Raw genomic sequence first — 23,773 nt, 5'->3', positions numbered from 1 at the left:
AGACTAACACAGGGATCTTCGGTCACCTCCCTCACTTCCTGCCCATCCCAGGCACTCGGGCGCCAGAGGCGGTCTTCAGTCCTGAAGCCCGCCAAAGGCGTAGGAACAAAGGAACCAAACCTAGTTTGGCGAGCAGAGACAAACTCTAGAAGGACCTTTCCAAAAAGAAATTGCGTGGGAAAAAAAAAAGTCTTGGACCGGTTTAAACAAAGGGGGCTTAGACGCCATCTTGAAAAACATGGCTGCCGCGATTTTTAGCTACCGGTGTTCGCGGTCGGGAAAAATCATGGTAGTTTGTTGTAAAACCACTGCCACCAGCCATTTCGATAGGAAAGGCTAGCATTTAATTGCTTCATGAGTTTCTAGACATAGGGCATACTAGGTAACCCCTCCATCACGCTATTGTAAGATAGTGTGTGCTGGGTCTAGGAATTTAAAAAGACTAGTAAAGTCAATTTAACTTTAGATTCTCTGGGAAACAGTAGTTTATCCCAGAGAAGGTATTTAAACCTTGGGATAGCCTAAAAAGCTTCCCTGTGTAAGTGCACTGAGGGTGCTGTGTGACACACATGAAAAGATGATGCCTATGGAGTTGTCTAAAACTCCATAACAAAAAGAAATAAACACAGAAAACAAACAGAATTAAAAAGTCCCAAAGTTCAGCAAAAAGAGCTGGGGTCTCTAAGGTAGAGAGGAATTAGCACATTTTGAGAATCCTCCCTAACAGGCATTGCCTCAGCCCTAAGGGTATTTACAAAGGTACTGGCAGTAGCAGCAGCTCACCTGCGCAGGCGATCCATCCCAGTGTATCCTTGCCTCGACGACTGGCTCATAACAGGGGTTTCTTACTGAACATGCCTGTCAAACACCTAAAGGACGATAGACCTATTCTTCAGTCTGGGATTCTCCATAAATGAGAAGAAATCCAGCCTATACCCCAGCCTAGTCGAGCAATTTCTAGGGGCCCTAATTCGGACAGAAGACAGCCTCGTCTTCCCCTCCAACGAGAGGGTTCAAAACATGCTGTTTCAGATCCCTCAATATGTAGCCTGTCGAGAGGTCCATGCGGCTGTTAGGAATGATGGAATCCTGCATTTACTTGGTCCCTCAAGCACGTTTGCGCATGCGCCCCATGCAAGAGTGGCTCAGCAGCCAGTGGTGTCGGGCCAGCGGACAGTGGGGCGATCTAGTGGTTGTCTCGGCAGCCCCTCGTTCTTTCTCTGCAGTGGTGGTCGAGGGAAAACCTCTTGAAGGGGAAGACCTTCACCACCCCCACAGCATAAGCCACTCTCAATACGGACGCATCTCTCACGTGGTGGGCGGCTCACCTCCTTCAGCAGATGTTGCACAGCATTTGGTCCCCAGCAGTAGCATCCAACCACATAAACCTGTGAGAGCTGTTAGCAGTGTTAAAAGCCCTGAAGGCTTTTCAGACACCGTTGCAGGGAAAGACTGTACTGTTCCTCACGGACAGCACCACAGCCATGTATTACCTGAATAAACGGGGGGAGGGGGGCACACTCACTCTCCAGGGCCATCCAAACTGTCCCAGAATATTTGGAAGTGGGCACTCAAACACGAGATGTTCCTCTTGTCTCAACATGTTCCAGGGGAACTCAATCTTCTGCGAGATGTGCTCAGCAGAGACTTCCCTCTACCCAGAGAGTACGAATGGCGACTACATGAAGATACCGTCTCCAACGTTTTCGCAGAATGGGGCTTACCAGAGATCGACTTGTTCGCAACTCTGGAGAGCTCACAGTGCTCAGATTAAGCCTCCAGGTACCCTCAGAACCGCTCAAAGGTGAACGGTCTCTGGATAACATGGTCAGGGTGATTTGTTTACGCTTTTCCCTCAACCCCCCTCTACTCAACAAGGTAGTGCACAAGATGCACCAGGAGCCAGTTACCATGACATTGGTGGCCTTGATGTGTGCCCGCCAGCCCTGGTTCTCCCATTTGATGGAGATGTTGAACTCATCTCCAATGAAACTGCCTTGCCCATACAACATGCTATCACAGGACAAGGGGGAAACGATTCATCCATGCCCGCAAACCCTCAACTATTCGGCCTTGCTCCTGAAGTCTTAGAGTTTGGGCACCTCCACATTCCTCAGAGATGCATGGACATACTTGGAGAAGCAAGAAAGCCGAACACCAGACATTGCTACTCCAAAAGATGGAAATGCTTTTTCATCTGGTGTAATTCCAAGAGCATCAATCACATGGACCGCTCTCCTACTCATATTGAACTATACCTTACTCACCTCCTTGACCCAGGTCTGGTTTTTAATTCACTGAAAGTCCACTTAGCTGCACTTTCAGCCTATACCACGTCCCAACAGAAAATGTTATGGTGGAAGATTCCAGTAATTAAAGATTTCATGGAAGGGGTTAAAATACTTAATCCCCCCATTTCAACCCAGCTCCCTGATGGGACCTAAATGTGGTACTAGCCAGACTTATGGGATCTCCTTTTGGATCAACGCATAAGGCTAGTCTTAAAGCACTCACCTACAAGATTGCCTTCCTTGTGGCGGTCACCTCTATAAGAAGAGCTGGTGAACTACAGGCCCTTTCAGTTCTAGACCCATTTGTCACTATCCACAAAGACAAGGTGGTTCTGCGCACTCACCCACGGTTTGCGCCCAAATTAATTTCAAAGGTCTATGTGAACCAATCAATAGAACTACCCACATTTTTTCAGAACCCCACAAATGTGGCAGAAAGAAGCCTACACACACTGGATATGTGCAGGGCAGTCATATATTATCTGGAAAAGACTAGACCACTAAGAAAGACCAACCAGTTTTTCGTCTCAGTGGCAGCTGGTAGAGAAGGGGACCCTGTCTCTAAATCAGCCATCTCTAAGTGGATTGTCAGTTGCATAACACTGTTTCTCTCTTACCAAGAGAGATGTGCCCTTCAAGCCTAGAGCACACTCTACATGGGGAACTGGGGCCTGCGCAGCATTCATTTCAAATGTCCCTCGCGAGTCCATTTGCAAAGCGGCAAGCTGGCGTTCTGTACACACCTTTACAAAACACTACTGCCTAGATAATCACTCTAGGTCTGATTCTCAGGTGGGACACGCAGTATTAAGACATCTCTTCACTACTGTTCCTTCTCACCTCCCTCATCCAACACCGGGTACTGCTCGCTAGTCTATGCAAAGCATGTGATTCTAAGCAGATTCACAATCATCAGAAGATATTATGCACCGTAATAGCATTTCTGATGATTGTATCTGCTTAGATTTACAAGCGCCCGCCCTTCCACCCTGCTTGGATGGAAGGAACATAGGCATTTTACTACTATTTCTCTCTTTCTGTACTCACTAACGATAGTCATAAGGCTCCCTCACGGCAGAAAAAATACAATCAGAGCAACCTTGGCGCGTGAGGGATTTTGGATACACTACACATCACGTTGGGGATAGCATTACAGGCACACCCATGTCGATGTCCCCTTTCGATCCTCGAAAGAGAAGATGCTAAACTCCGCGATTACCACTAGATGTCGGTCTATATGCACAGCATGTGAATCTAAGCAGATACAATCATTAGAAATGCTATTACGTTGAGTAATGCATGTCATATAATCTGGATCACTGGTGCGCAATTAAGGGCATACGCTGGCTGTTGTAATATTGGGGTTCAGCAGGTTGTTTACAGGAATGCTTATGTTAGTCCATAACTCCAATGTTGTCAAACTGCAGGGCAGCTACTGGGGATCTCCGAGTTCCATCAGAGAAACACATTAGCAATGTACTTTTCAGCATGGAGCACATGAAAGTGAGGCCTGATTAGCAGATCTCACTTTCTGAGGCAGAATCGCCAGCATCATTTAGTAAAAATTGTTTTAACAAAAAAGCTTTGGATAGCCTACCCGTGCAGAGGGAATTCTGTCCCATTTTGTTCTGTTATTTTATTAAGTGTATATTTTTTCAATATCTGTGTATTTTATTATTTGGGGCTAACTGTATGCATAAACTGCATTTCACTATCAGCCTTTCATCCTTCCTTGATATACGCTCGACTGCCCTGCCATATCTAACGCATTGAAGAATTGTGTGTGTGTGTGTGTGTGTGCTTGTGTGTTTGTTTTTCTTTTTCTGGTCTTTGCTTTTGCCTGGAAACGCTGTTGTAAGTCTAGTTCAGAGATTGTACTGTCTCCCTTTTGTTTCAATGATATAAATTACTTCGAAGTCATTTACTTTGATGTATTACTTCGAATTACTTTGAATTATACATATGTAGTTGTGGGTTAAGGGGTAAAAAAAAGGTGGTGGGGAGGGGTTTGGAGTAGGGGTTGTAGTGAAGGGAAATGGGGGCATAGGGAGGGACCCCCTAAATAAAAAAAATAAAACGTTTGAAGTAACATTTTGAAGTAAACACTTCAAAGTACATTACCACAGTCATTTATTTCAACGATTAACATCCTTCACCAGAGGAAGGTTGAAAGATCTCTAACAGTATAAAATCCCAGCAATTGACAAACGTTCCTTGTGCAGAATGTTTGATTTTATGCCAAACCAGAGAGTAACCCTAAACACCAAAACATACACACATGCATCATTCAAACATTTGGCAGCCTAGCAAACAATGTTGGTCACCACACACAAACCTATCTCGGCATTCTCCAGGTCAAACTCTGGTGATTGCAGTGAAATCCTAGACATTGAACACCTGCAATCACTCGGAGGTAACCCCACATAACTTTTATAAGATTACTGGCTGGAGCTCACAACAGAAACATGACTAATTTATGAGATGCAACTTTCTCACATTTCGGACTGACAGTGATACATTTATTTAGATTAACAGCAGCACGTACCTCAAGCAAGACTCCCACAGGTTTCAGCTAGCTCCCTCAATAGGAAACAAAACCCCCACACAAAGAGCACACACAGGAAAAAGAAACAGATAGATACTGACACTGAGAGTGCAAGTGATTATTCAGAAACTCTTATGTGTTTCAGAAGCCCAACTGGGTGTCAAATAATTATTAGAAAAATTTACAAAAATCATAGAAATATATGATAAGAAAACAGTCATGGGTTGATATGATGCCCGCTCACTTGGCAAAATTCTATATAGTTAATTCCGGAAATGTACCAAGGGGGCAACAAATAGTATATATAATAAGCAGCATAGTACTGAGCCTAGTGAGGTCCGAGCTCACCAAACGATATCGGTGGAAAAAAATGTAAGCACAATTTGCAATAGTAACAATATTATTTGCAATATAAAATTGTGAACTGTGATTTATTATACTAAAATGTATATACAACAATGGAAACTTCTAAAATGATGTGCATTTCTGTAACTATTACTGTTAATCAGTTACAGCTAGTTACAATCAAATATGTTCTCATGCATATGCCTAAGAAGGCATCTTATAATCTTGTATTGTTCATTGTTTTGAATGACAAAGTTTTGAAAATAAATGCATCGAAAAAATGCATTTTTTTTTAATGGGGGGGTCCACCTAACCCCCGTTTTTTTAACCCTTAACACCCATTTTAGTAAAAAAAAAAAAGTTCCCTGCAAAAAAAAGAATTATTTTGATGCATTTTTTTTATCGAAACTTTGGTATTCGAAACTGTTTTCAAATCAATGCCTGGATACCATAAAGATAACCTGCAAAGTTCAACGTGTTTTCCATATTGGTACCTTATTCATGATCAGGTAATACATTTCTGCTTAATTTACTTGGTGTCAAAGATAAAGCAAGGGTGAACGGTGCTCTTCTGCGCTTACACATGCACACAAAAATGACAACTTTACAGATCCAGAATTCATAAACATGGGCCATACCTTGGTTCTCTTCCCTGCAGGAACTGTACCAGCTCTCTAAGGAGACCTCTGACTTCAATGTTGCAGCTGCATCGTCGCAGGATGAAGACGGCTCCTCGGAAAACGGCAGCCGGGAGAACGAGAACAACTCAAGGCCTCCCACTCCTCACAATACCCCAAAGCCGCGCCCCTCAAAGTCCCCTGCCAAGGCTAAAAAGCAGGAAGGTACACCAGCTAGTTTCATTATGCACCTTGCTTTTCTAAATTCGCCTCCACATTCACTGCCACCATTTCAAAACATTACACCCAAACATTGCAAGCACACGTGTATGTATGCAAACATATGTATGCAATTTATAATGTGCAAACCTAGTTGGAGGATCCCCACCTGGCGAGCGAGACACTTTCTTTTTCAACCCCCCTCCCCTCCCACTGCTGTCTCCCTCTCCCTCTCTTCCTTCTCTCTATGCCTGCCCCCTGCTAAATCTCCATCTCTCTCCTTTCCTAGTCCACAAGTCTCTTCCTCATAAGAAGGCAGAAGAGCAGCAGAAAGGAGAAAAGCGAAAACCCCAGGCATTGCCATCTGAACCCAACAAGAAGGTTTGTTAATCAAACAAGATTTGTTGTGTGTTAATCCTGTATAGTGCTACACCTTTAATATCTCAGTCCTGGACTAAAATGAATCCAGGCTAAAATAAAGCCTCACTTCCACAGTGTCTGTTCTTGGATTCTTAGTGATTACAAATTACTCTAGGACACTGAAATTCAGCTTTGCAACACAATAAGACATTCTGCACAATCCTATTTATGCCTTTGGATGATTAGACTGGGCGACTGGTGAAAGGGGATGGAGTGCTCTATGGCAGCATCTATAGATGATAAAAGAGAAGGACTGGGATTGAGTATAATAATAATAGAGTAGGAGGACTGGCTGTAGAACCTTATCCTGTTTGTAAGTACCCAAGGGTAATGCTGTGGAATTACTTACCTAGACGTATTGCACTATAAAGAAGCAATGAAACATAATGGGGAGATTTGTCTTTAAATATATAAGATCCCAGAGGAAAAATAAATACAGATAATGAGACTTGAGCAAGTGCACAGTGCATTAGGTGCTGAAGGAGATGGTCTCTAGATTGTGGCGCTTAAGGACTTACTGGATGTTTTTCAGCTAATTGGACAAAGGAACTGTTAATGAAACTGGTTGTTGTATTTAAAAAACCCATAGATTTGTATTGATATTGGGGTTCTGCAAGTGAGGTCCTTTGTGTAATGAAATCAGTGCCTTCATATGACGGATGTTGTGCACTAAACAAGGACACTTTTTTTGTTTGTGTTGCACAATGGGAACACATTCACTCATATGCAGTGCTCAAAAGAAGGAAGTCTCGGGGTAATCTATGACATCAATGTATTTATAGCACCATGATGGTCTTTCCATGTCCTATGTTCACCTCATCTCTTTGCTGTAGGTGAAACTATCTGATCCAAGTCATCGTAATGGCCACAGCAAGACTGTGTCAGCAGCACCATCTAAGGTAATTGTGTATTTATCTTAATAAAATCAATTTGGGCATGATTAATGTTTGTGAAATGACACCTCCTAAGGCACACTTACTGAAGGCAATGTGCCAAATGCTGTAGTTCCAAAGGGAAGCACATACCAAGTACTTGTACTTGTGTGCCCCTTCTCTTTACTTTTAAGAGATTTTTCAATGTAAAGGAGGTAAATCCGATTTCTGTAGAGCATCACTCCATTTCTCTAAAATATTGTTGCGTAGGTGTATGCTTTACCTTACTTGTTCCCATACCCATTCCCCCCAAAAGTGCTGGTTGTATTCCAGAGTTCTTTACTTTCTGCTCCAAAAGCCAAAGATCCTATCCCATAAACAAGTGTATGGATGGATAGTGGTTTATATGTAAACAACTACTGTTGGCAAAGATTAGAAGCCAATTTGGTGACTTGTACTTTATTCCTTTTGTAGTTCCCCTTTCCTCCGAACCAGTGAGAAAATAATCAGAATTCCTAGTCTCTTTTTGCCCAGAGACACCAAAGACACTATACTGCAAATCAAATGAAGTCGGTTCTTAGTGAAGACCTGATCAATCCGAGCATCCATCCTAAATGCATGTAAAGTATCTTTAGCCTTCTCTGTTAATCCTTTCACCTCCTTCTTAATTCTCCAACCTCCCCCTTTAGCTTTCTAACCTCTGCCAGCAACCTCTGCACCATTTCCTTGGCTCTGCTAACCTCCTCTGACAATGCACCCACTCCCTCCTTAAATTCTCTAACCTCCTTCAAAAGATCTTCCACCTCCTCAACCCCCTCCAATAACTTTCCAACATTGTCTTTCACTTTCCCAACCTTCTCCATCAACTCTCCTCCGCACTCCCTTCTAAATGGTAGTCACTACTCCAATCCTTTCCTCCATCTAACTTTCCATAGTTCTCCTAATGTTATGCCCACCCTCTCGCCATCCAGCCACCAATAACTCCTTTTCTACCTCCTTCTCACCTTCTGATGTTGTCAGCTCTCCACCACACTATTAATCCAATCTCCTCTGCTCCAAACTCTCCTTCCTCTCCTTTGACAACTCTCTCTCATCCCGTCTTTTCACCGCTCCACCACTAGATAACAAAGTGCCTGTTGAGGCCACTTTTGTATAACCCTTTGAGTATGCTTTACCCACTAACCCTAGGGGGAAATACTAACATACGTGACAAGAAAGGAAAGCTAAACCTCTCTGTTTAGGTAACGTGGCAAGAGCGACAAGGCTTCATTGTGAGGAAGGGGTAGTAGGTCGATACAGAGGTACACACAATTCTAGAATATATACTGCTCATATATACTGAAAAAAATATATCCTTTAATAAAGTAACACATATATAAAAGTATCAGCCAAATAGGTATTTTGAGTTTTAATATAAAGTATTAAAAGATACAGGCCTATTATAAAAACATTAATGCCTATACAAGTACTCATCTTCTAAACCCAACGTCTCTGTGCAGGCCCTATACCAGAGGTGGGCATAAAATAACGGAGTGGAGACAACTAGGGAACCATACAACCTAACAAGCAGGTGAGTCTACTAGCGGCCTTCACGATATATAGTACAGTGTCCAATAGACACATCCCAACTCTGGTATGTGTGGAAGGCACTAGACCTAGTGGTCCATACCTTACACATATAGGTAGGGTATGGGAAAAGTAGGGAGACATTTCAGGAAAACGTGTACTAAATAACTATGGCCTAAAATAGTACTCCATATTAGTTTGGTCGCCATTGGGCATTTTACAGGTATTAATGCACAGGAGCGTAAAATAATATATTATAGTATTGGGTAAGATTTTCATATTTATGATAAATCTTCCTGACCTGTCTCAACTCCAGAACATTTTTCTTGGACTTGGGGATTATTTCTCCTTGTCCCTAGGTAAGTGGGAATCCTTTTCCCTCTAACCTAGTCTTCTACTCTTTTGATGGGTGACCTTTTTATGTCTCTCCATAGGGTTTGGTTGAAGTTATAGTTTCCTATAACTTTTGGGCTTAGGCTGGGTTGCCAGTTTGGGCCCCCCTGTTAATTTCCCTTTCATGTAATTGGGTGAAGTACTGTTTCCAAGTAGTGAAGATGGATTTTCATCCCCTTTACATTTTGTATAAGTGAGCCAGCACACCCCACCTTATGGGGAGTGCTCGGGGATACAGTGTATCCGCTTTCTTACTTACCTAGTAACATTTGGTTACAATTGCAAGTTTACTTGAATGGCTGATGGCAGAGATTTTACCCTTATGACTTTTAGTCATTTTTACTCACAGGCTGTTAATTGAGCCTCAGTACTACACAGGAGGGCCACCATTCTGCTAGAATGAGTTCCTTCTTTTTTGCTATTTTTAACTATACTTTTTGTTTCTAAGGTCTTCCCTTGCCATTCTAGGTGGGAACGACCTAAGTGGAAGTTTTGTCTTCGGCGGGACTGCTTGCCTGCCCAGGCTCCGGAGTGTCTGAGAAGGCAGGAAGCGAGGGAGTAGTACAAATCTCTGCTTCCCTTTGTCTTCCTCCTTCCCTGAAAGGAGCCCAGTCTCAATGTGGGTCTGGCTGTCCTGATTGGACAGCCAGAACGCCCCTTTCTGTAAACTGCAGGAATAGATTGCAGAAGTTGTGCTGTAGTTCCTGACTCTGATCCTTGAAGCTGCTGACAAGTCGACCACTGGAGCTAAAACCGAAGAGGAGGATGAAGAAAAGACAGCTGTAGTGATTTCCAGTGACCGGTTAGCCTGCTGTGCAACAAGAGCCTGCTGTAACCCTGCCTTCCAATCGACCTCAGGGTGCGGGTGCTAGGACTCCTACCCAGAGGCTGGTGAAATCCACTACTCTCAAGAAGACCTACATTTTGAACCATCCTGGGCTCCAATACCCTGGGACCTCAAGCCATTGTGCAGTGCATGGTCTTTCGAATTCTGAATCTTGCTGTAACTTTGGTAGCATCCTCCTGGACCTCCAGAGACTTGAGTTGAATCCTTGAAGTCCCCTCACCAGAGTGCTGGACCCGATGGGTGACGAGAATCCGACCGGCGCTATTCAGTCTTCTCCTGGATCCTGAAAAAGTATGCCAAAACTACAGAGCCGCGACCAGCCTTGAAGAAACTCTTGCCTGACGGTGCTGTTGATCGCAGCTGCAAATTCCCTTCCAGTGTCCTATCTTCAGTCACCACGACAAGGAATTCAAGGACTGGATTTTGGGCTGAAGATCCTGAAGACATCCAGCTGCAAGCTCCTCTTCTCTGCTGAAGTAATATGTGGGCTTGTGTATTTTTTACCCTAAGCCTTGTCTGATTCCTGTGCAGCTTTGGGGTGATTTATGTGATTGGGAGTTCCCTCATCCAGTTTGATTGACTCACTGCTGGAATCCTTCTAAGGTGTCTTCTCTGAAGTTCCTGGACAAAAGTTCTTACCTCAGAATGTGTTCTGCCATTCCTAAAGGTATGTAGGGTTACTTTACTTACCTGTGATTTGGATCCTCCTCTTCTTAAAAGTATTACTGTTGGCTTCACCGGATTATTTCTTTCAGAGAATAAGTGTGTAAGTTCACCAACTGGGTTTTGCTTCCCCTGACTTGCTGTATAGCCTGTCTAGAATAAGTCTAGAATAAGTCTGCCTGGGGTTTTACCCACCCTCAATAGCTGTGTTCTAAATAAGTGTACTGTGGGTTTTCCTGACCATGGTCTGCTTTGTGCAATCCTAAAATAGTGTAAAGAGTTATTGCTTACCTTAACCTGTGTTTCACTGATCTGAAAAGCAACTGTAAATGTGTATTACAATAGTAGGTCTTACCCACCTTGATTTGCTGCTCCTCTTCTGGGTTGTGTCTCCCCTGAAACTGCTTGGTGCATTTCCAAAATAGCCAAAATAGTCCTAAGGGTCCATTACTTCCCTTGAATAACCTTGAGTTATTCTTAAAGTGTAATTGAGGTTTCCTAGCCTTAAGATGCGTAGTGCATCCAGAAATAGTTATTGTGTGTTAATACTTCAATCATTGAGCTTAAGGACCCTCCAGAAAGTACGAGTTGTTTTACTAACTGTGAACTAAGTTCTAAAATGTAGTCTTGCAAGGAGTATACTTGTAACAAGGTTGGTTTGTTATGCAGTTCCATAACAGGATGTCGCAACAAGACTGACTGGGTCTACTACCCTTGAATTTCTGACTGTATTCAAATAGTATATACAACCTGGATTTACTCCGCAAGAATAGCTGATTGCATTCTGAATGTGTTGTAGGTTCTCAATAAGGTTATACTTTGGGTTGCATCCCATAAGTATTGAGTTGTTGTTTTTAATAATTGTGTTTATATATAATGTGATAGTTACCCAAGATGTATCTTGGCCTACTTGTTTTGAAATACACCATACATTATTTTTGCAATACAGTGTTTCAGTGTTTCTTTGGGCTATATGTATGCTACAATGTCTTTGTACCAAGCCACAGCCCTCTCTCCCTCCTAAAATAAGCCTGGCTGCTCTGTCCATGCTATCGCCATCCTCCGGTGGTACAGCCTTATACTAAGAGTGGAGCTTATGTACTGCCTCAGATGTATGGCTTTTGTGAAGTCTGTTAGGGCTTTGGATTAGAAAAACTGTCCTTACATATAGGCAGCGAGAGAATGAAACCATTGTAAATCCTAGCCAGAGTGTTCCAAGAATTCGCAAAACAGTTTACCGATGTTACCTGGTACATATATTTCAAGGGAAAAATAGTTACCAAAAATAGTCACAATGTTACACTTACTGTCCATGGAAGAAATGCATGTGAAGACTTTAAAAATAAATTAAAATTCACAGGTAAGATCTAAAATATCTTACCTAACTTTGTTTAGTGCTCACTGAACCCTTAATGGATACAGGAAAAATGTCCACAGGGTGTAGGAGGGGGGAAGGTACCACAGAGGACATTTTAGAAGGGTTTCAAGTACGTTTGGAATGCATGGACGAAAGTTAAAGGCCACTTGATAGAAGGTAGGTCTGTTTGATCCCAAGATGCTGATTCTGCAATGGGAAACCCAATGGAAGGCCACAGGAGGCCCCTAAGTGTTCAAGAGGTCAGAAGATGAACGCAGGCCTCAGAGGGAGAAGCCTCAGAAAAGGATGACCCCTCCCCCAAGCCCCCCAACCAATGTCTATGGGAATCACTATAAAGACTGCCCTTCAAGGAATCCCTACACCGGACGAGATGGATGTCCAGGGGGGAGTATCATGAATAATGTCGGACCCCAGGACCCAAGGGTAGTGCTAGGAGAGATGTTCTTGTTTGCACCTTTCCTGCAATAGAATTCTTATGGAACATCCTTCTTTTTGCTTTTTTTGAAGACTGTCCCAACTTTTTGTAGGTAAATAAAGCCTTATGCTTTATTACCCTTACCTGTTTTGCTCATTCCTACAGGAAACTGACTAGCCCCTAAGACTTGGTACTGAGAGACTATGGAGGGGGCTTGGACTGTCTGGTCCCGGTCCACATCCTCTGCTACCTGAACCTCTGTTGCTGGACAGATGTGATGACCAGTGGTTGTCCAGGATTGGATAACGCTGGTCTTGCAGAATTTTGCAGGTCTTTACTATTGGTGGGGTTGGGCCAGCTCCTAGCCTGAATCTTGAATAAATGGGGGATCCTGTAGCTTCTCAGTGGATTATCATTGGAACCAAGAGTTAAAAAGAAGAGCAGCTCACTGACAACAAAGGAGGACTCCTGCAGCTGACCAACATCGACTCCACTGATTGGCCCGGTAAAGCCCTGCTCCACTGCCTGATCTCAGAAGACCCTTGTTGATGCCTCAACTTTTGTACCAGTGGCAACAACCAGTCTCGACACCTGCTCTCGGATTCATGCCTTGGAAGCCTTTGCAATTTCAGCCATCTCATGATGACGGAAGCAGACTGCGACTGCCTCTATGTTCATCGCTGGAAGATCTCCTCACTGTGGGGGCCCCTGCTGGAGCCATCCTTCTGCAATTGCCTTAGGTGTCCTGACGGGTCTACACCGCTGAAGGTCTGCATCTTTTCTTGGTTTGGGGGTCTTCTTCAAGAAGTTGCCTGGACCAGCTCCTGACACAAAATGGACCTATACCCCCACGGCTCCTGGACTCTCGCACCCAAACTAAGGACAGAAGATTGGAGCCCAGCAAATTCCGGAAAGCCTGCAGTGGCACCTTTTCTGTTGAAATCATAGTGAATTTATGACTTTTGAGCACAAGGCCACATACATCTTAGGGCTGGACTTCATAAGGCAGATGAAACTGGGTTGTGCTTATTCTCCAATCTGTTTTTCTTCTATTTAATTACATACCCGTTGACTACTGGTATGTGTTATCTCTAAAAGTGAATGTGTATGTATATTTATTTCTGATGCTTGTTAATCTGCTTAGATTCACATGATGTGCATATAGTCCGACATCTAGTGGTAACCACCGAGTATTGCATCTTGTTTTTCGAGGATCGAAAGGGGACGTTGACATGCCTGTAACACGTTGATGTGCCTGTAACACTATCCCTAACGTGACGTGTAGTGTACCCAAAATCCCTCAAGCGTCGAAGTCACTCAGATTGTTTTTTTCCACCCAGCTAGCTGGTTAACTTATGTGGAGCTCTTACCAAATTGCAATATTGTTATATTTTCCGACATCCGGTCATATTTATATTATCGTCCCCTACTCGACGATCATTTCCTGAACCACCATCGAAGACCACAAAAGAACACTCTTCGACGGCTGGGGCTCCGGTCGACGCTGTAGACCTCGTGGCCGGGCCTTCTGGCTGGCCTATACAGTAGGGAGAGGCATTTTATATTCTTTTCAAGAATGTCTTTCCTTCTCCCCTCTCTTTGTCCCTTTGGTTTTGGCATCGCTTTTAAATTCCTGAGGTATGGACAGGACACCATTTAAATGTTGCCCTTCCTCTAAGGGAAAATTCCCATGGAAAGACGAGCACCAGCGGTACAATAATTGTATTCCCCTCAATCACGCCGAGGCGTCCTGTAAGTCGTGTACGCTCCTACATCCTAAGACTATTCAGGAGCATTGAGTAAAGTGGTGGGCAGCCTATGCTATGTCGCAGGCCGAGGGTAGCTCCCCCGCCGCCGAGTGTGATGAGGAACTAGGCGATGGCCAAGGCTTCAGTTCGGATGCCATTGACCTTACATCGGAGCAGTAAGTCCTGCTATGAGGGATGTACATCCCGGCGACAGGGACGCACGCAATACCCACACAAAGTACACAACCCCTGGTACTGCCTCAATGGTTCAGTCGAAGCGATCCAAGGTGCCAATGGGTACGTCGGATATTTCGACGGCACCCGCTGCTTCGTGTGATCGGCAGCCCTCCCCGAAACCGCGACATGCGTCTTGGCAGTCCAAAAGTAAGGTCACCAGCACCAAAAGCCACGCGGCTGTCAAGAAGCCGCAGAAGAGCGCGCCGATGCTGCCTAAGGCCCCGGGTGCGTCGAAATCCACGGCGCAACCGCCTACACAGTCCAAACACCTCCCAGAAACGCCGAACATCAGCGAGAGTCTCGCTAAGATCGTTTTGCCGGCTAAACATAGAGACAAGTCTACGGACATGTCGAAAGATACGTCTAAACGCCCGGAGGGGCAGAATGACTACTCTGAGAGTCCTCCATCTTTATCTAAGACTTTGGTTGAGAAATCTCGATGTTCTAGGGAAGAGGATCATCAGGAAGAGCCCTTTCCTCCTCTACATTCCTCTGACTCCTCAACCTGGACCAGAGAGTAGTTTGAGGGTTGCATGAACAGTCTGGAAAGTGTTAAGGATTTCAATTAGGCGACTCGCACCATGGTCTCGGCCTAGTATGCAGCGCATGACTAAAATGCTCATCTCTTTATATTATATAGATTCAATATTGAGATGGTACACCACTCATATCACACCCCGTTTTCAAATACCCCAGGTCACAATGGACCATGAACCATGCTGGTTGATAAAATACAATATTTATTTATTTTAACGTTCAAAAGAAATCGTACACTTTTTAATATGGGGCAGCAATCACCAATGGGGTGATAATTACAATGAGAATGTGAGCAATGCACTGGGTTTAACCTGCTAGTGGAACATAGACACAGCACAGTGGAATAGGAGCATTTTTTGGTTTAGGAAAGATGGCACCCAAGTTAGGATTTCCCCCTGCAATGTTCCCTCAACCCACAAAAAATAAATTCTGAGTGGATAAACAGAAGCAGCAGGTAATCAGGAATAAGAAACAGGAAACAGAATCCAAATCCGAACTTCCCTCACAAAATAAGTGTGTTAACCCCTTGCAATGTTATGAAATGACACTCGGAAATGGACAAATAGATAATGAATGTGTGTTAAAAACCTTGAAGCAAATATAATTCCTCACTAAAGCAACAATGCAAAGACACTAATAATCACAAAGAATGGATTACCAAGAACCTACAGTTCGAAAATGAGTGAAAACTTTAAAACCGATTGCAGCAAAATGACATGTGTAAAAGATGCATTTTTTCAATTCCTGCCTTAAATCACCCAAACAGATTTTAATAAAAACGGGTGAAATACACCGATTTGGAGTGCGGTTAGATGTATATAACGGGGATCTTCTGGAAGTGAAACTTAAGTCTCTAACTGGTAAATTGGAGGAGTTATGCAACATATAAGCTAAGATAAGCGCTTTGGATTAAGGCGCTATATAAATAACACATAGTTATCATATGAAAAGGTGTGCTTTGAGTAAAATGAAACTGTGAAATAGGAAAAGAAATCAGTTGTGACAAGAAGAGTTTTACTCTACATTAGAGTATTCGGGCTAGGCCACCAAAAACAGACACAGTAAGATCCAGGGTTGATTCGCGATTTCAACCCTATCCACCGCAGCGCCCACCCCTGGGGGAAACCTGTCCAATAACTCAAAATAGGACTAATGGCATAGGATTACACAAAACAAAATTGAAAAGATAAAGGGCGCTAGCACTAGAAATCATAAGCAGGGTTTCACAGATAATTCTTACAGTTTTACAAGGTATCAGTGAGTGGGATAAGGACAAAGGCAAGCCAATGTATACTATGGGTTTCTATGGCTGGTAATTTATACTTAGTCCACTTTTAGTTTGGGATTTTGGACCGTCAATGGTTCTGGTCGCTACACCGCAGCGCGCCTGGCAAACAGCTGGGCAGTTCTGGTCACCGGATGGCACTTCTAGAATGGCAATTCTGGTGACTTGATACTAAAGGTCAGCTGGATGGCAGGATTGCAGCAGGCATACAGTTAGGGGGCAGCAAGCCAGGCTGGTTCAGGATGCAACCCAGAAGAATACCACAGCTTTCCCCTTCTTCATTGGGAGATTAGTGGGTTTTCAGAATTGAGGCCTTGCTGAGAATAGGATCAGCACTGCTAGGGTTTTGCAGTGGGCCCTGGATTAGGGTCAGCAATGCTTTGGCCTTGTAGTTGGAATCTGGATGATGAATGGAACAGGAATGCAGCGCAGGAACTTCAGGAAGAGTGTCTGTATAGAGTCTTGTCAGGGACTCTATTTATAATGCATAGTGACATTATCAAAGTATATGGCTGGGCAGGCTTAGCTAGGCACACCTTTAACTGACGGGATTGGCCAGTGGTGCTAGTCTCCACCTCGCTCTCAACTGGTTGGATTTCAAAGCAGGAGGGCAGATTGATGGTGTGAGTTTACAGTGTTCAAAAAACCTCCCACAGTTATTTTACTTAAAATCAATGTTTGCCCTAAATGGCACCTTCATACAGTGGAAACATCTAAACATTTACATAAACAGGTTACATATTTTATGCAGCACATAGCAGTCCAATCCTCCAGTTTGTGAGACCGTGTTTTGCCCTTCTACCAGTTTTTTGCGCTTTTCAATGGGTTTTATATTACTCAAAATTCTATAACTTAATACATGGGTGTGGATGATCATAAGGGATATATGTACAAAACTTTGCATTTGCAACACGGATGCTTTTCTTGTAATACGCAATACTTTGCCATTTCTGTACCCAAAGTGTCAGTGAATTCTACCATGTCTTAAAAGAAAGCCCATAACATCACTTTTAAACTGCAAAATTGTTACATTTTTACAAAGTCTTGCTGCAGAGATAAAAGTCCTTAAAGTTTATTCATGAAATGGTTTCTGGAAGCAAATGGCAATCCTTTGTCACTGGACCATTTTTTTCCCCTCTCTTCAGCAGCCGCCAACTATCACTTCCTCCAGAGCAAGGTGGGGGTTACAGCTTGATTGAAGGTTTATTGCCCCCTTCCCCTCTTCACATTTCCTGGTCCTGGAAGTTCCATTATCAGTGGGTTCAGCCCAGACTAAATTCTTTCCAACCTAGTAATTATCAGTGGGGTCTTAGTCTCTGCTGAGAGTTTATGGTGTGGCTCCCTTCATAGGGGGAAGCTTTAACTCTGCCAACCAGAATAACCTGTTTTTGGCAGCTTGCAAATCCAGCCAAGGCGGTTTAAAACCTTTATTTTCTGATATTTAGTCCTGAATTAAAACAAGCCAGTGGAATAAATAGCCCATGTGTGTATTATCACCAGCAACAAAACCCCTTCACATTGCTAGGTAATGGCAGACTTTCATTCAACAGTTTACTTTTTAAACTGGCATTTTTCTCCTTTAGTTTTGCAAAGCCCATTTTTTACATGTGGTGCACAGCTGCCATTTCTTTTTACATTCGTTTTTGCATCTCCATCAGATTCCCACTCTGTCCTACAACCATGGTTATTTTCCTGAGTGCATGGGGTTTTGTCTGAAGCACAGATGCATTGACACCGATGTAGCTCAGATAGCTGGAGTTTCTTTTGAACTATACTGAGCTTTGATACATTTGTAAAGAAATTAACATGTGTTCCTGTGAGGGAAAAGTGAAGCTCCTTGTTGATTTTTTTCAAAGTTGGTTTGACAGGCCCGTCATTCAGAAATCATGCCTGGTTTGGCTGAAGCACAATGAGATGGCATGGCAGGGCCTTATTGATCACAGTGGTTTAAGAAAGAACAGATAGAATTAGCGTCAAAGCAGCATTTTTTTAAAGGTGAAAAACTTTTTTTTTTCAATGGGGATTTTGGGGTTTTCAGCAAAGCAGTGCTGCCTTTTCACTTTCTTCCTTTTGTATATGTCGGAACACACTGGCACGCTCTTTCAGTGTGTCCCCTTGTTTCATCCTGCCCAATGTATGCTTGGCATGAAGGTGCAGTCATCTTTTTGTTGCTGCAAAACACAGTTTTGAGGCCATGGTGCTCACAGGAGCCAGCACAGCCATTTTGCTGTTTCTGCGCAAATGCAGCTTGGTGATGTGGGGGAAATTCTGTTGAGTGGGTCAATATATCCCAAAAAAGGTTTGTTGACGTCTCTGAAAGGTTTGTTCCTAAGAGGCCTCATGAAGAGAACCCTTCTACACATACACCAATGGCTAAGTTCCGAGGACTTCTGACTTACTTCATGAAGAAGAGCTTTTTGACCTTACTGAAGGAGTTCCTATTCCCATACTTACAAGGTGATGATACCTTCACTGATCATGCTGAGGATCACAACCAGGGATGGGGTTGGGGGGCGACCAGCTGGTAGATGACCCCCCTTGGCTGTCCACTACCCAGACCCCAGACCCTGACACCTTATCTATGGACTCGCCCCTTTATCCCCAGTACGTCAGGCATCACCTGTTGATGACCAGATGGCATTTAACGCCATCTTACAGAAGCCTGTGAACACTTCCAAATCACCACGCAGGAGGCAGTGCCAGATTCGGATTTTGTTGAAGACATTTTAAAGGAGAAGCCTCCTGCCAGTCAGGCTATTCCGTTACTTAATTCTATTAAAAGACGCATTGCTCCTTCATTATTATCGCCCTCACAAACATGGGCTGTTAATCCACGGGTGGAAAAGCTGTTTTGCCCTTCCCTTAGTGCCCCCATTTACATTAGGGGGCATGCCAGCTTGGATTCTCTGGTGGTCACGACAACCAGGACGAGGGCAGGTGTCCCATTGTCCACAGGTGAGGCATCGCCTAATAAAGAATGTGAGAAATTGTACGCACTGGGAAAGAGAATCACTACTGCGGCAGCATACTCCACCCTAATAGCCAACACCACTATTCTGTTGGCCAGCTACTCGGATGTTCAATGGAATCTGCTGCAGGAGGGCCTACAGGAGGTCCCTGAACCTTTGCACACTCGCCTGCTTTCAATTGTATCTGAGGATAAGCAGGTGAACCACAACATTCTCAAAAATACTTTAGGTGCTGCGGAGACAGTGGGAAGGACTTTAGCCCAGGGTACCCTGCTAAAAGATCCCGCCTGGTTGAAGAACTCTGGGTTCAAGCCAGAGACCCAGGCGTAATTGATCAACAAGCCGGTGGTCGACTCCAACCTATTTGGCAAGGCCGTTGAAAAGGCACTGGAAACAGCAAAAAAGGAACACGAGACTTTGAAGACTTTGAACCAAATTACTCAAAGGCCCTTTCAACAGAGAGGGGGAGGTTCTCGCTGCTCCTTTCATGGGCAGTCCTACTCTCGCTCTCCTCACAACCAATATGGTTCCGGGAACAATTGGTCCTCAGGACAGGGGTCTGCCTCCTCTACCCCGTATCCACCTAGAGGACAACGCCATGGGAAAGAAAGGGGTAGTAATTCCTCCCCCAGAGGCTCCCCGCCCTCCAGTCAGAAATGACTTTCAGATCCGGGTCCCCTCCCGTATAACATCATTCCTGCACACATGGGAGGGGATTACAACAGACCAGTGGGGGCTCAAGTCTGTCGCCCAAGTTACTGCATCGAGTTCAGCCGACCACCTCGATTCAGACCTCCGAGATCAAGACGCCTAATACCAGAACACCCGAGGATCCTGTTGCAAGAGGTCAAAATCTTGCAGGAAAAGGGCGCTATCAAAGTCGTCCCTCTTCTACAGGTAAACAAGGGTATTTATTCAGTGTACTTCCTTTTACCCAAAAAGGATCTCACCATGCGGCCTGTGCTAGACATGTGCCCAGAGAACTAATTTGTCAAACCTCAGATGTTTCGTATGGTAATGCTGCAAGAGGTAATTCCTCTGCTGACGCAGGGGATTACATGACAACATTGGACATGAAAGACGCATACTTTCATATTTCAATGTTGCCGGCACACAGGAAATATCTACGGTTCATGATAGAGGACAAGCACTACTAATTCAAGGTTCGTTCCCTTTGGCATTGCCGCAGCCCCAAGGGTGTTTACAAAGGTACGGGCAGTGGCAGAAGCACACCTGTGCAGGCAATCCATCCCAGTTTATTCTTAACTCGATGAAAGGCTAATAACGGGGGATTCCTACGGAACATGCCTGTCAAATACCCAAAACACGGTAGACCTCTTATTCAGTCTAGGATTCTCCATAGACTAGAAGAAGTCCAGCCTAGACCCCAGCCAATTCGAGCAGTTTTTGGGGGCCCTAATTCGGAAAGAAGATGGCCTCGTCTCCCCCTCCAACGAGAGCGTCCAAAACATTGTTTCAGATCCCTCAGTATGTAGCCAGTCGAGAGGTGACGGTACGCAAGGCCATGCAACTGTTAGGAATGATGGCGTCATGCATTTACATTTGCGCATGCATCCCATCCAACTGTGGCTCAACAGCCAGTGGTGTCAGGCTAGCGGACAATGGGGCGATCTAGTGGTTGTCTCTGCAGCCTTCGTTCTCTCTCTGCAGTGGTGGTCGAGGGAAAACCTCTTTAAGGGGAAAACTTTCACCACCCCCGCAGTAGAATCCACTCTCACGACGGATGCATCTCTCACGGGGTGGGGGGGGCTCACCTCCTTCAGCTGATGGCGAACAGCGTTTGGTCACCAGCAGTAGCGTCCAACCACATAAACCTGTTGGAGCTGTTAGCGGTATTCAAAGCACTGAAGGCCTTTCAGACACAGTTGCAGGGGAAGATGGTCCTGATCCTCACAGACAGCACCACAGCCATGTACTACCTGAACATGAAAGGGCACTCACTCTCCAGGGCTATCCAAACTGTCCCAGAACATCTGGAAATGGGCTCTCAAACACAAGATGTTCCTGTTGTCTCAACACTTTCCAGGGGAACTCAATCTTTTAGCGGACGTGCTCAGCAGATACTTCCCACTGCCCTTAGAGTACGAATGGCGACTACACGAAGACATAGTCGCCAACGTCTTTGCATAATGGGGTTTCCCAGAGATCGACTAGTTCGCAACTCTAGAGAATGCACAACGCCAAGATTACGCCTCCATGTATCCTCAGAACCCATCCAAGGAGAATGGTCTCTGGATAACATGGTCAGGGAGATTTATTTATGCTCAGCCCTACCCCCTTCCCCTAATATCCCCCACCCCCGGACTCCCCTACTCAACAAGATCATGCACAAGATGCACCAGGAACCAGTCAGCATGATATTGGATGCCCCGATGTGGGCCTGCCAACCCTGGTTCTCCCATCTGATGGAGATGTCTCTCCCTCTCTCTTCCTCTCTCCCTCTCATTCTCCCTCTCTCTCTCCCTCTCTTTCTCTCCCTCTCTTTCCCTCTCTTTCCCTCCCTTTCCCTCCCTCTCTCTCCCTCTCTCTCCCTCTCTCTCCCTCTCTCTCCCTCTCTCTCCCTCTCTCCCCCTCTCTCCCCCTCTCTCTCCCCCTCTCTCCCCCTCTCTCCCCCTCTCTCTCCCTCTCTCTCCCTCTCTCTCCCTCTCTCTCCCTCTCTCTCCCTCTCTCTCCCTCTCTCTCCCTCTCTCTCCCTCTCTCTCACTCTCTCTCACTCTCTCACTCTCTCTCCTTCTCTTTCCCTCTGTCCCTCTCTTTCTCTCTAACTTTTTCTCTCTCTCTCTCTCTGTTGCTACTCCAATAAATGGAAATGCTTTGTCATCTGGTGCAATTCCAAGAGCATCAATCCCATTGACTGCTCACCTACCCATGTTGTGTTGTACCTGACTCACTAGACTCAGGCCTGGTTTTTAATTATTCCCTGAAGGTTTAATTGGCTGCACTCTCAGCCTACACTACGTCCCAACAGAAGGTGTTGTGGTGGAAGATCCCAGTTATTAAGGCTTTCATGCCAGGGATTAAGAGAATTCATCTCCCCATTTCTAACCCGCCTCCCGGATGGGACATAAATGTAGTGTTGACTAGACTTATGGGGTCTCCCTTGGAGCCTATGTATAAGGCAAGTCTCAAAGCTCTTACTTACAAGACCGCCTTTCTAGTGGCAGTCACTTCAATAAGGAGAGTCAGTGAACTACAGGCCCTTTCTATTCTAGACCCTTTTGTTACAATTCAGAGATAAGGTGGTCCTGCGCACTCGCCCTCGGTTTGCGCCCAAATTTATTTCTAAGTTCCATGTGAACCGGTCTATAGAACTTCCAACTTTCTTCCACAACGCCACTAATGTGGTGGAAAGGAGCCTGTACACCGTAGATGTGCGGAGGGCAGTCATGTACTACCTGGAAAGAACTAAACCATTAAGAAAGACTACCAGTTTTTCATTTCAGTGTCAGCTGGTAGAGAAGGGGATCCTGTCTCTAAATCAGCCATCTCTAGGTGGATTGTCAGTTTCATCACACTCTGCTACACTCTTGCCAAGAGAGATCTGCCCTTCAAGCCTAGAGCACACTCTACTCGGGGCACTGGGGCTTCCATAGCATTTATTGCAAATGTTCCTCTCGAGTCCATTTACAAAGCGTCAACCTGGAGTTCTGTACACACCTTTACAAAACACTATTACCTAGATACTCAATCTAGGTCTGATTCTCAGGTGGGACAAGCAGTACTATGAAATCTTTTCACTACTGTTCCTTCTCATCTCCCACCTCTAACTCCGGGTACTGCTCGCTAGTCTATGCACAGCATGTGATTCTAAGCAGATTCACAAGCATCAGAAGACATGCATTACTTACCGTAATAGCATTTCTGATGATTGTATCTGCTTAGATTCACATGCACCCCCCTCTTCTTCCCGCTCGGATGGAAGGAACATAGACAACTTTCTACTATATTATCTTTTCTGTACTCGCTCACGGTAGTCATAAGGCTCCCTCACAGCAGAAAAAATACAATCGGAGGGACCTCGACACTGGAGGGATTTTGGGTACACTACACGTTACGTTAGGGGATAGTGATACAGGGATGCCCATTTCGACGTCCCCTTTCGATCCCGAAAGACCAGATGCAATACCCCGCGCTTACCACTAGATGTCGGACTATATGCACAGCATGTGAATCTAAGCAGATACAATCATCAGAAATGTTATTACAGGAAGTAATGCATGTTATATACATATTTCTGAGGCTTGTAGAATCTGCTTAGATCACATGCTGTGCATAGGCCGACATCTAGTGGAAGCTGTGGAGTGTTACAGTTGTTGTTTTCAAAACTCGAAAAGGGATGTCGACAGGGCGTGCCAGCAATACTATCCCTAGTGTGACATCCACTCTACCCATGATCCCTCACGCG

At 44.7% G+C, this 23,773-nt stretch overlaps 1 protein-coding gene across 5 annotated transcripts in view; it reads left to right on the top strand.

The window, feature by feature from the left end:
• The window catches only part of LIG3 (DNA ligase 3), a 1,054,678-nt gene that overhangs the window by 782,739 nt on the left and 248,166 nt on the right, over window positions 1-23,773 (top strand). For all 5 annotated transcript variants that reach the window (XM_069614890.1, XM_069614888.1, XM_069614887.1 and 2 more), the window contains exons 18-20: window positions 5,840-6,023; window positions 6,307-6,398; window positions 7,271-7,336. In XM_069614890.1, the coding sequence (XP_069470991.1) occupies window positions 5,840-6,023; window positions 6,307-6,398; window positions 7,271-7,336 (342 nt within the window). The remainder of the gene's footprint in view (window positions 1-5,839; window positions 6,024-6,306; window positions 6,399-7,270; window positions 7,337-23,773) is intronic.

This window comes from Ambystoma mexicanum, chromosome 9, assembly GCF_040938575.1.
Source record: "Ambystoma mexicanum isolate Mex_15411 chromosome 9, UKY_AmexF1_1, whole genome shotgun sequence".
In the NCBI taxonomy this organism is placed as follows: domain Eukaryota; kingdom Metazoa; phylum Chordata; class Amphibia; order Caudata; family Ambystomatidae; genus Ambystoma; species Ambystoma mexicanum.
This window is presented reverse-complemented; position numbering and strand designations above follow the sequence as displayed.